Source organism: Phyllopteryx taeniolatus, chromosome 14 (assembly GCF_024500385.1).
Source record: "Phyllopteryx taeniolatus isolate TA_2022b chromosome 14, UOR_Ptae_1.2, whole genome shotgun sequence".
Lineage (NCBI taxonomy): Eukaryota > Metazoa > Chordata > Actinopteri > Syngnathiformes > Syngnathidae > Phyllopteryx > Phyllopteryx taeniolatus.
Genome location: NC_084515.1, coordinates 3,965,925 through 3,979,388, shown reverse-complemented (window position 1 = coordinate 3,979,388; position 13,464 = coordinate 3,965,925). Strand labels below are relative to the sequence as shown.

The following is a 13,464-nucleotide window of genomic DNA, read 5'->3' as shown; positions in this document are numbered from 1 at the left end:
CTTTTGATGATATTATGGACCGTAGATGATGAAATCCCCAAATTCCTTGTAACTGCACATTGCAGAACATTGTTCTTAAACAGTTCGACTATTTTCTCACGCACTTGTTCATGAAGAAATGAACCTTCCCCCATCTTTGCTTGTGACTGACAGCAATTCAGGGAAGTTCCTTTTTATACCCAATCATGGCACCCACCTGTTCCCAATTAGCCTGTTTACCTGTGGGATGTTCCAAACAAGTGTTGGATGAACATTCCTCAACTTTCTCAAACAATAAAGTTTATCAGTTTGAACATTAAATATCTAGTCTTTGTAGTGTATTCAATTAAATATAGGTTGAACATGATTTGCAAATCATTGTATTCTGTTTTTATTTATGTTTAATTTCATTGGAATTGGGGTTGTAGGAGGAAACCGGAGTACCCGGAGAAAACCCACACAGGCACGGGGAGAACATGCAAAGTCCACACAGACAATGCCGATTTGAACCTGGGTTCTCAGAACTGTGAGGCAGATGTTCTAACCAGTCGTCCACTGTGCCACCTCAATTATATATGTCACATGTATATACCTTAACACAATATTTTATTGTCATGTCAGTTACAATAAACTTCAACAGGGAGTGACAAACAGCTTGAAGCAAGCACGCTTCATTGGAATTGGGGTTGTAGGAAGAGTTTGTGTGAAGCTCACTTGGCAGCATTATTTCAGATCTCATCACGAGGATATTTTCCTGTACATTTTGACATCTCATCTACACACCATCTCCACAGATGAGAAGAAGACATGGTTTTGCTGGGCTGGAGGCTGAAGGGATCCTTGGAGAAAGTTGGGTGGAGAGAAAGAGACCCTTCACCGTGACACTGCAGGACTACAAAACCCTCCAGGAGAGGAAAAAGTTCACGGTAACATATAATATGCATCCTTTTATAATTTTAATGTAGTTGTTACTCAGCTCCATGAAAAGGTAAGACGGGTGCTTCACTTTAGGGGCAGATGGATTCCAATAGACACCGTGTGCAGTCATCTAACACTGGGAAAACTACAAATGAAGAGTTCCAACTAAAACAGGATGAAAGACAGTGGAGCATAAAACTTGTCTTCTTATAAGCACAGAGAAAAATAGCTCATTTCGCTTGCCAAGTGAGCTAATGTATGGTTCAAGACTTCAGCTCTGTTTCTTCTTTCTGCAGCTTTGGGCTGGAATGGACCTTGTCTTGAGATTCACAGACTTACTGTATGTTTCTCCGGATTGTGTCCTGAAGCTCAAGGGAGCTAATCTAAAGATTCTAAATTTCATCTGTTTCTTCTTTTTGTAGCTTTGGACTGTAATGGACCTTTTCTTGAGATTGAAGATTTATGTTTCCCTACTTTGTTTCCTGAAGTCTCAGAATTAAACTAGTTTCTCCATGACACCCTTAGATCACCGATTCTATGTCTATCTACATTGTCTTGAAAAGCTTGCTAATAAAGCTTTGTAACATGGAGATTATTGCCTAATTTACAGTTAAAAAGCGCGGGTATTTATATGACAAACAGATGTCTGACAGTCTCTCTACCTAACCTACCATAAGCAAACATGGATGTCACATGGCATCTTGAAATGCTTACATAAGTTTGCAAACAAAAGTGCATACAGTAAAAAGCACGTAGAATGCCCTTTGTGCCACAGGTTTACAAGATCCTGGTGCTCGGGATTCAAGGTGACAGCTGGATAATCTTTAGAAGATACACAGACTTCTGCAGGCTCCAAGACAAGGTGATGACCTGTCAGGCATTTCACTCATGTTGTAGGATTTAAAAAAAATCCAAGTCAAGGTGGTACAGTTCGTATGAAAAGACAAATTGTAACACAGTCACTGCCATTGACGGCGTTAGAAGTCAAATATCCATGTTAACTGGGAAGGCTGGCAGTGAATTAATATTAACCTTTTGATATGTTGATTTTGAAGCTTAAGGAATTGTTCCCCAGGATCCACTTAGTTCTGCCTCCAAAACGTTGGGTAAAAGACAACTATGACGAGGAGTTTCTGAATAAGAGGCAGACTGGTTTGAGAGTTTTCTGCAGAACCTGACGTACCACAAAGAGATCAGCAGAAGGTATTGTGTGGTGAATGAATGTCCAAATAGTGGATATCTGTGCCATATGAGTTTTGTTTTGTTTTTTACCCTCAAATTAAAGTGCCACATCCATCCATCCATTTTTTGAGCCGCTTCTCCTCACTAAGGTCGCGGGTGTGCTGAGCCTATTCCAGCTATCTTCGGGCAGGAGGCGGGGTACACCCTGAACTGGTTGCCAGCCAATCGCAGGGCACATACAAACAAACAACCATTTGCACTCACATTCACACCTACGGGCAATTTAGTCAATTAACCTACCATGCATGTTTTTGGGATGTGGGAGGAAACCGGAGTGCCTGGAGAAAACCCACGCAGGCACGGGGAGAATATGCAAACTCCACACAGGCGGGACCGGGGATTGAACCCTGCTAGTGCCACATCCAGGTAAATAAAAATAAAATTCGAGAAATTCAAATTAACACTACAGGTGGCACAGCTACGAAGATGTTGTCGAGGTTTTGTGCCAACTGAGCTTGAAATGTCATACACTAAATAGTCTATAGAAATGCAGTGTTAGAAAATGACAAGGCATCTGATTTTTAATTAAGCTTTCTGACACTGAACTCACTTTCAACGCACAACGGTGCCATCTGATCTGAGTTTGAATTTCTACCAGTGAAAATGTTGTTTTAAATTCAAGCTATATCTGTACAATCTCCATTAGAATCTGAATTTTTAACATTCTTTTTTGTTGTTGTTGTTGTTTTTTTTAAACCCAGATTTGATATTTCAACAGTGACTTTTTTACACTGAATCTTTGAGTGTTCAAATTTGCCATCTGATTTTTTTATTTTAATTTCTGACACTGAAATCACATTAAGTGCATATCTGTGCCATCTGAGTTTGAATTTTTTTTTTACCCGGATGTGGTATTTTGACATTGAATTTGTGACGCTTAAATTCAAATTGAAACTCAGATGACACAGAGATTCGTACTTCCATAAAAGAATGAAAAAAAGTCAGCAACAAATCTGATCCTGATGATAGATGGATGATATGATACAGTAACTCTTGACTTTTGTGTTTCCAGTGTTTCTGTCAGGCAGTTTCTGGGTATGACTGAACCACCGGGCCCATTCGACAGTCTGGAAGAAAGCAGGGTCAGTTATCTTTACATAATTCTTTCCACACGTACATTCAATTGTCAATTGCTTACTCTTGTTTGCACATTTTTCAACCTGTAAAAGGACCAAAGAGAAGACTTGGAAGTGAGAGTGAAGCTTTTAAATGTGGCAAGTTAAGTTCATATTTAGTGATGAAATCATTTTGAGTTGAAGTCAAATTTTGAAAGAATGTGTTCAGAAAGAAAGTGGGGAAAGGATTTTCATTTTCCATTTTTTTAAAATGGCTGTTTTCATTTTAAAATGTAAAAAACAACAACAATAAAAGTAGCGAGTAGTTTTAATTTTTTATTACAGTATTTGGCACTTCGTTTAGTTAGTTCCATCCACAAGGCACAAATGAAAATTTATTAAACTTGAATTTGGCTAGGGAATAAATATAATATAGCCTATATTTATTCTAATGATTTCATGTCATTTAGGCTTTCTGTGCCACTCTGGAGGAGACTAACGATCATCTACAGAGGGAACTGATGGAAAAGCAGAGAGAAGTTGACCATTTGAGGAAGATCCTGAATAAGAGGAAGAACTACATTGAGATTTTGTGAAAAGGAAACATTCCTCATCAGAAATGAGGAATGTTTCCTTTTCACAAAATCTCAATAATCATCATAAAGTTATCACTTATTTCCGCATATTAAACTTACCCACCTTCAGTAAAAGTGTTCACTTCCTTTACCACTGCTCTCAATACAATATACATTCCCCTGTATTATTGATTCCCCCCCCTGCCCCCCTCCCCCCAATAATATGTGTATAGATTTCCACCGCATCCTTCACACTTATTTCAATCATTTTATGTTGTCAACCTATGTAAATAACTGTGCTGCTCTCTGCTCCCTGAATTGACCCACAGGGTTAAATGGTTTTCTGAATATGAATGTGAATATCTTTCACCATTTTCACCGCAACTTGCCACTGATGTCCTCTAGGGGGCGCCACAAGTCTCCACTACAATCCCATCTCATGGCGCAATCCTTGTTGTCAAACTTTTGGGTTTCCGGGAAATTCTCAAAGGGTAGAAATGTTTCCAAGGATCCCCTCACAATCCTGACGCCAATTAACCAAAACTATCTTGTCTAAGCCTAAATGTCATAGGATTTTTTTATATATATATATATTTTGACCTGTGCGATTCACGGAAAGAAACTTAACCTTAACAAGGACAGAAAGTAATATTTTAAGTGAATAAAAAAAAAACACAATTTTATTCTTGCAGTATTTTACCTTTTTTTCTAAAAAAGAAAAAACAGGGCTGTATTCTCCCAAAAAACAACAAAACAGGACTTATTCCTGTAATAACACACTGTAAAAAAAAAAAAGACTACTCATGCAAGGATGTCAGATTTATGTGATGCCACAATCATATCAGCGTTTTTAATTAGCTTAGTCAGTTGAGTATGTTTGTTTTACTGGCAAACTACAAATGAAGGTATAAACTTTTTTTTCAAAGATATGTAATAACATATTTTTCGGGGAAAGTTATGCGGATCCCAAAGTCACGGCTTTATTCAGATTCTAGTTTGAAAAGGATTGCTTTACAATAAAATGTTACCCTTCCATTAAGGAAAGCAATAAAAGCCCAGTGACAGTGAAACAGACAAAATTAATAATAAATCAGCAATTTCAGAAAATGAACTTGTAAACATTAGAAAACAAGATTTATTTTTCAAAAAACGATGGCACCTTTAACTTGCTATTTTATTGCACAACCTCTTGAGACAATCACTGCAATCCAGAATGTTTTTTACTATCGTCGACGAGGGGGTGTGTGGTGTCGTGGGGGGAGGGGGGGCTTACTGACGTGCATATGTGGCGGCCATGTTGGCAGGGGTGACTTTCCCAATAAAGGCAAAACATGGACAAAACATAGACATTGAAATTAATTAACATTTTTCTCTACAATCTTCTTGAGATTTTATTGCATCCTGCACAGATTCAAAACAATTTACCTCGATGTTTCACAGTAGGTTCTTCTTTGTGTGCTTTTTTTTGGGATCCGTCAGCATAGCGCTGATTCGATTTGCCAAAAAAGTTTTGTCTCATCTATCCAAAGGACATCCTCCTCGAAACTTTTGTCACCAAGTATTTGGCAAATTCCAGTCTCAGTTGTTTCATCTTATTCCAGTGTTTTGTTTTCTAATTTTGTCCATGTGTGTACATTCTAACTTAAAAGAACTCACATGTTGTTTGTTGTGTTAAATAATCAATCTGATGTTTTTAGATGGTCTGTCAACATTATTATTTAGATGGTCTGTCAACATTATTAGACAACATTTTTCTAGGAAATGGTGCATGATGGAACAACTAATTATGTTCAACTTCTAATTACATTCTATTACATGCTTTTTGTTCATGATCTGGATATGGGTGCATTATTAATATTAGTGGTGGATATTTTTGGGGCAAATGCTTTTTTTTTTGAGCACATGGTATACCCTCACTTAGCAACATGATTGAGTTAGCAAGAGGACTGTGTGCTGTTTAACAAATATATTTTGAATATCTGAAAAGTATTTATATCAATTGATATTTCATGAAGACAGAGTGGACATGTTGCGCATCCAACTACACAAAATAAGACGATGAAAATTATGAAACGTGTAAATATTTACTCTGAAAGTAGCCACTGTTTCAGCCTCCATTGAAGAAAGACAAAATGCTGCTCGTAATGTCATGGAAAACATCAAAGGGTTTCTTAATGAGCACAAACCACATAATGACTGGACAGCAATTTCACTGCATGCAAAATGTTCAGTATGTTTATGAAAATAGAATATACATGATTAAATAGCTCATTTTTATGAAATAACTTCTTGTGGACAATAAAAATGTAAAATGTTTGTCAGGGATTTAGAATCATTAATCACTTATGACACACACTGTAGTTAGCAAAGCAGTATGTGGGGCATGTCACAATCATGTACATTCAATGACAAAAAAAATTTATAAAATGAAGGACATACCCAGCACAGTACAAAATTATTGTAAATAAGTATTTAAAAACGGCAGGGTGACGGAATGGTTAGCACATCTGCCTCACAGTTCTGAGGACCGGAGTTCAAATCCCGTCCCCGCCTGTGTGGAGTTTGCATGTTCTCTCCGTGCCTGCGTGGGTTTTCTCCGGGTACTCCTGTTTCCTCCCACATCCCAAAAACATGCACGGTAGGTTAATTGAAGACTTTAAATTGTACGTAGGTGTGAATGTGAGTGTGAATGGTTGTTTGTTTATATGTGCCCTGCGATTGGCTGGCGACCAGTTCAGGGTGTGCCCCGTCTCTGACCCGAAGATAGCTGGGATAAGCTCCAGCACGCCTGCGACCCTAATGAGGATAAGCGGCTCAGACAATGGATGGAAGTATTTTTTTTAAAAAGCTTTAAAATGTTTGGAATGTGTTAAAAGTTTATCCAAACTTAACTCTGTGGAGCATAAAAGGGAGGATTTTGAGTTCCAACTAGACACTATTTTCTGTCCGTTAAATCCGAGCTCCGTTAAATCGAGGTTGCACTGTACTGAAATGATAGTCCTTGGGTAGCAGGGCCATAGAAGGAAGGTTTCAACTGTGATCTTTGTTGTTTTTAATAAGCACAAAATAAGCCACTTTCTCATTTCACATTGTGCATGTTGCCAGGGGCAACCAAGTGTCCTTTACCAGGCATCATCCCCTGATGTATGTCAAGCAGGTGGGTGGAGCTTGTAAGTCAAGTCGAGACTTAAGTTGAATCTCCTCAAAGGAACAAAAACTCATCAAGTGAGAAGGACGCACAGCTTGGCTGTTTTCATCCGAACCTTTTATCAATAGATCACGCCATCATGAGAAAAATGGGGCTGAAAGGGAAATACCTATGTTTGTTGCTGCTTGTTTTCCCACTGTGCTGCATTGTGGACGGCATGAAAAATACGAGGAATCGGAACATTGATGCAGGTTAGAATATCACACATCTATCTATGTCTCTAATCTACACAATAATACCTATATTGTATACATTCACAACTTAAATACATAATTTTTTTTTTATTCATACACCCCCAACATTTTTACCTATATACACAAGTAGATTTTTTTTTATTACACTTACTGTTCTTTACTGATTGGCTGGGAGAAATCCCAAAATACAGAGAGAAATGTTAAATATTAGTCTGCTGATGATTGTTTTTCACAAGACACCAAATAAACAATTTCTTTGTGTACATCTGCATCATAAAATGTCCTTTTTTCTAAAGCTCCTTGCTTTCAAAACAAGAAGCAACGTGACTAAAACTGACCAAAAAATAAATAAATAAAATAACTTACGGTAATTGATAAGCGGAAATATTTTGCTTCGATGCAAAATTTTCATTCCGCCTGTGATATTTCAGTTTTTCCTTTTTAATAAATCTGCAAAAATTTCACCGGCACGGTGAACGACTGGTTAGATTGTCTGCCTCACAGTTCTGAGGACTGGGGTTCAATTCCCGGCCCCGCCTGTGTGGAGTTTGCATGTTCTTCCCGTGCCTGCGTAGGTTTTCTCCGGGCACTCCGGTTTCCTCCTACATCCCAAAAACATGCATTAATTGGAGACTCTAAATTGCTCCTAGGGGTGAATGTGAGCGCGAATGGTTGTTTGTTTATATGTGCCCTGCGTTTGTACCCTGCCTTCTGCCCGATGCTAGGTGGGATAAGCTCCAGCACTCCGCCGACCCTTGTGAGGATAAGCAGCTCAGAGAATGGATGGATGGATGAAATATCACACGGCCATAAGTATTCAGACCTTTTACTCAGTATTTAGTAGAAGCACCCTTTTGAGCTAATACAGCTATGATACTTTTTGGGAATGATGCATGTTTTCACACCAGGATTTGGGGATCCTCTCCATTACTCCTTGCAGATCCTCTCCAGTTCTGGATGATGAACATTGGTGGACAGCCATTTTCAGAGCTCTCCAGAGATGCTCAATTGGGTTTAAGTCAGGGCTCTGGCTGGGCCATTCAAGAACAGTCATGGAGTTCTTCCGAAACCACTCCTTTGTTATTTTAGCTGTGTGCTTAGGGTCATTGTCTTGTTGGAAGGTCCTGAGCACTCTGGAGAAGGTTTTCGTCCAGGATATCCCTGTACTTGGCCGCATTCATCTTTCCTTCGATTGCAACTAGTTGTCCTGTCCCTGCAGCTGAAAAACACCTCCACAGCAAGATTCTGCCACCACCATGCTTCACTGTTGGGACTGCAATGGACAGGTGATGAGCAGTGCCTGGTTTACTCCACACATACCGCTTCGAATTAAGGCCAAAACGTTCTCTCTTAGTCTCATCAGACAAGAGAATCTTATTTCTCACCATCTTGGAGTCATTCACGTATTTTTAGCTAACTTCATGCAAGCTTTCATGTGTCATGTGCACTGAGGAGATGCTTCCATCGGGCCACTCTGCCATAAAGCCCCGACTGGTGGAGGGCTGCAGTTATGGTTGACTTTCTAGAACTTTCTCCCAACTCCCGACTGCATCTCTGGAGCTCAGCCACAGTGATCTTTGGGTTCTTCTTTGCCTCTCTTGCCAAGGATCTTCTCCCCCAATTGCTCAGTTTGGCTGGACGGTCAGCTCTAGGAAGGGTTCTGGTCGTCCCAAATGTCTTCCATTTAAGGACTATGGAGGCCACTGTGCTCTTAGGAACCTTAAGTGCAGCAGAATTTATTTTTGTAACATTGGCCAGATCTGTGCCTTGCCGCAATTTTGTCTCAGAGCTCTTCAAGCAGTTCCTTTGACCTCATGGTAGACAAGATGCCAAAAACATGGGATTTGCGATTAGTTGACTTCAAGTTGTAGTTAATGTTGACTTATCGACGAGTCATCTAATAAGTTCAACTCCTAGGATCCACAGGTTAATTGTGTTAGTTTACAGTAATTGTTGTACTGTCGCTATTTGTCATGAGCATAGCTAGATGAAGAAAGATACATTATTTGTAGTAAATAAAGAATCATTTTTGGACCATTTAAAGGAGAAGTTTGCAGTTTTAAAACCACAGCAAAATTTGAACGTAACCTAACTTCACGGATCCCTTTCCACCCTTGCGTCTGACCAAAGCCACGTCCCTCGTGGCACGAGCGCAATTCTCAGACGTCACCATTCATAATGGCATGCGATTATGCAAGTGAGTTGTAGTCACAGAGAACGCTGTCCAGCCTCAACAAAATAGCAGTTCTAGCAACACTAAGCTAGCATTAGCATTGTAAACAAGTCAACGTTAGCTAGCAACGGCTGCCAAGAAAACAACAAAAACAGCAAGTAACAAGTAACAAAAAAAAAATGCTTGCAATATCTCAACATTATTAAAAGTGAAGACAATTTGCAATATTGGTATTTTAGCAAGAAACATGAAGCACATGATTTGCTGACGTGGGCCACATAAAAGGATGTGGCGGGCTGGATCTTGAGTTTGGCACCTGTGCTGTACATTCAAAATATATAGAATACGACAGAAGAAATATTCAATATCTAAATAAGATAGGAATTGGCCTTTTTTAAAGTGTTTTTCTAGTGTTTAATGAAATTGTATGAGTTTCACCTTTTTATTTTAACTACTGAAATAAGTGTTTTTTTCTCCGGTATTCTGATGTATTGAGATGCACCTGCACAGATGAAAAATAAACATTGATTCTTTGTTATTTCCCAAGTGACCCACGGGACCCAAGTGAAGACCAAACGACTATTTGCAAGACAAAAGACCTCAATGCCAATGGAGAGTCCCAGTCCTGTATGTTTTGCTCTTTTGAAATTGTCATGTTATGCTCACTCGCTCACTCGCACATCAGTTGTGAGTTCATGTCGTATGTGGGCGAATGTTCTTCAAATTTTCTTCTAAAGGAGCTACAGTATACCACATAGAAATTGTGTCAATTAGTACAACTGTAAATCTCAGCACCATGTGCACATCATGAGCCTTGTACAGTGTTTGTAAGACACAATGATTACCTCATCAAATCTTCGTTATGAATGTGAAAATCATATAAACGTATAATCACCTCATTATATTATGTATACACAATTTTCCCCGCATTTAGTTTTTATGTATATATATATATATATATATATATATATACTTTGTTTTTTGTTTTTACAACAGATTAAATTTGAAATTAAAAGACATGAAAAAGTGACAACCACATTTTTTAGTGTACCCCCCACATTTGTAATTCGCTACTCTGAAATTCACTTATTTGTGATTTTTTTTGGGACCCTTACCTCCGTTATTTGGTGAAAACTTATCTTTTCGCTTTTTGTGCTCGGGCCAAAGCCCTAATGTAAATGTATTGCTTCGTCGCCATCTTGTGGCAACTATAAACAATTGTAACACTTTTTAGGGGTGCCGTCAATTATTTGCGGTTTTACACTATTTTCTTATCCTAGGCAAAAGCTATGGGTACAATTTGGACTTTCTTAATTACGGTTGTTTTCAGTTCTGTTGGCAGAGGTTCAAACATTAACATTTACAAGTTGAACTATAACCTGACATTGTAGGGACATTTCATTTCTTAAGTGTTGTCCAATTAAGATATTTTTTTGCGAAACACTGTGTATATTCTTGAAAACAATTTCACTTTTAAATCAGAAGTCATGTAAAATGGTGACAACCAAATATTAAAGTATAAATCTGAAGAGTTCAAACACAAAAGCAAACCGCCAATTTTTGTGAAATGAGTAAAAGGATTTTTTAAAGATATTTCTGGTTCCAGGGATAAAGCTAGCTAATTTGGAGGGGGGGCTTTTGGGGGGGGAGGTAATCAACATTTTATTGAAAAGATCTTCAGAGGTTTTTGTTGTCATTTCATTGCAAAACCAGACAACCCCACAATGTATACATACTGTATATAAAATTACATTTAAAGTGGTAGGTATTATGCTTTGTGACTAAAATAGGTGAGTTTAATGGAACTACAATCACTTGAAGTGACCACTTACCTTGAGTTAAATTAACCTTTAATTAAATAAAAAAAACATTTTTTTAATTAATTGTTATTATTCATTTTATGTTAAGAAGGGATTTTGTGGCAAAAAATACTTGTAATAGCTGTGAAAAGTGAAGGAAAATTGGAATTTTGGTAAAGATTTTCCGCCCAATGAAAAGAACGAATCAATTCAGTAAAAACTATCACATGAAACACTTATTTGCTTTATTGTGCCCCCCTTCAAAAAAAGGATCATATCTGGCCCCCAGGCCTTCAAGTTTGACACCCATGATCTAGTGCACAATAGTCTACTGTCATTCCAGCATTCCATCCAGTGAATTAAAATCAAGTCTTGTTTCAAAAGTGGAAAACATGGCTTTCTTTCACAGCAGTCATTTATAAAGTGGACTTTTTGTGATTTTTCAGAAATTCAGGTCAGTGATCATAGCGCCAGTACGTCGCTGCGGCCTCCCGAGAGAGAGCTGCTCCTCCTCCTGTGAGCCGTGCTGCGGCCCCTGCTCCTTCTGCCGTTGTCGATTCTTCAATGCCATCTGCCACTGCTGGAAGATGAAGCCTCCGTGCTTGATGAGGAGGAAAATTCCATGCAAGCACGGGCGTTAAGTAAACATCCCGGAATCATGTGGGGTGCGGCAAGAAGAAAGAGTATGACAAACTGAGACAAAGCTAATTGATGAAGTCTCTCATGCTGATATTATAGGGATGATGAAGTATGCGATTAGAATGGCCCATGAGCATTTTTCTGGTATATAAATAATATATGATAATATACAAGGAAAAAAAAAACATTACAAAAGAGAATAGCCAAATATTGACATATTATGTGAGGATGTCGCTGTAGCAAAGGATAAGTGCTGTATTCCAATGTTTTGTTTAATAATGCTTTTCTGAAATGCATGACAGTTTAATTTGAATCCCATTAAAATTTAATTTTATGTGTTTCACCTAGCCCTTTATGTTTTCTTAAAAAAATTGTACCCATCTTACAAATTCTGCCCGGTTAATCAAACATATGAGCACAACTGTGTGTTTTCTTATTTCGTAAATAAAAGTAGGGCTGTGAATTTCAAACTACAGATAATACTTCATGTTTTGATCATATGGATAGAAACAAAATCTTGCATTTTAAAAATGCATTATACATAGGTAGAAGGGTTTTCCAGAATTTTGAGGTCAACTTTGGAGGTGCGTATTATACACGATAAATTAGAGTATATATACAAAAAATGAAAATATGATAAGCCTATGCCATTTTATCTAATAATTTAGCTAAAGTCTGGATTCAAGATATTTCTTGTATTATTCCAGCATTTATTTTCTTTCGGCTACATTAAGGATTATCAGGGAATGCTTTTGAAAGCAGAAATAATGAAAACATAATCATAACAGTATCATTCTTGTTCTTGCTCTTCAGGAAAACTCTCCTTCTGTTTATTTATTATTTTTATCAAATTCGTTTTTTTTTCCTCCGTGGAGTGAACCTACTATCTATTGGTTCACTGAGTTTAAGAAAATCTCTCATATGTGATGTGAACATGTGCAGTACGATCAAAACAAACATATGATATACTGTAGCTATAGGAGGAATGCTGTACAACCTTGGGTGGGCAAACTGTGGCCCACCGGCCACATAGGGCTGACTGTTCATTAATGTGGGCCACTGAGCTTTTACATTAGCCACGAGTCCTGTAATACTTGTTTTTTTCAAAAAAAAATGTTTAATTCAAATGCATTTTTATTTCTTTGTTATTCTCTCATTAGATAATTAGTTTATTGACTTAAATGGGCCATTCTACTGCATCAATGCTATTTGCATCCACAGGAAATAAAATGTATGAATGCATAATAAAATTAACTGGAAAATATTTTTTTATGAACTAATGTGTCCTGCACATTAATCTGATTGCATATTAAAACTATTTAAAATAATAATTTAAAATACCTTTAACGGTGGAAAAATAGATGTTGTTGTCTTTCGCCACTTACTAAAATTAGACAGACCAATAATTAACTGTTTTAGATTTTTTTTTATTTTGTGTTACTCCTTATCTCAATGATACTTGAATTCTATTTTCTTTATAAAAAAAAATGTTTCTTAGTTTAAATTAGTTCTTTAGTCATGTCCCAATGTTTTCAATCACTCCTGTTACCCTAACCCATTAAACCCTCTGAAAAATTTGGAATATTCCACCAGTCACATAGTCCACAGGAAGATGCAACATTCAGAATCTCTGCAGGCCACAGAAAGGCCAAAAGTAAGTTCACTCATGTTTTTTTTCTGTA

The 13,464-nt window shown here is 37.6% G+C and overlaps 1 protein-coding gene and 1 long non-coding RNA gene across 2 annotated transcripts; both read left to right on the top strand.

Annotated features, from left to right (window-relative positions):
* Positions 1-1,656: 1,656 nt before the first annotated feature.
* Positions 1,657-3,769, top strand: LOC133488518 (uncharacterized). The gene is made up of 5 exons (XR_009791674.1): positions 1,657-1,759; positions 1,973-2,100; positions 2,183-2,505; positions 3,152-3,221; positions 3,665-3,769. It is a non-coding gene; the product is annotated as an uncharacterized LOC133488518 (long non-coding RNA).
* A 3,218-nt stretch (positions 3,770-6,987) lies between these two features.
* asip2b (agouti signaling protein, nonagouti homolog (mouse) 2b) lies at positions 6,988-12,116 on the top strand. Its single transcript, XM_061797732.1, has 3 exons — positions 6,988-7,168; positions 9,892-9,971; positions 11,590-12,116. The coding sequence occupies exons 1-3, from the start codon at positions 7,057-7,059 to the stop codon at positions 11,782-11,784; spliced, it is 387 nt and encodes a 128-aa protein (XP_061653716.1). The 5' UTR covers positions 6,988-7,056; the 3' UTR covers positions 11,785-12,116.
* Positions 12,117-13,464: the final 1,348 nt, after the last annotated feature.

Bases quoted from the DNA above. Each gene is read 5' to 3' on its own strand.
- asip2b (XM_061797732.1), top strand. From the start codon at position 7,057: ATGAGAAAAATGGGGCTGAAAGGGAAATACCTATGTTTGTTGCTGCTT. The intron at 7,169-9,891 runs GTTAGAATATCA...TTATTTCCCAAG, and splicing joins GAATCGGAACATTGATGCAG to TGACCCACGGGACCCAAGTG. The intron at 9,972-11,589 runs GTATGTTTTGCT...GTGATTTTTCAG, and splicing joins CAATGGAGAGTCCCAGTCCT to AAATTCAGGTCAGTGATCAT.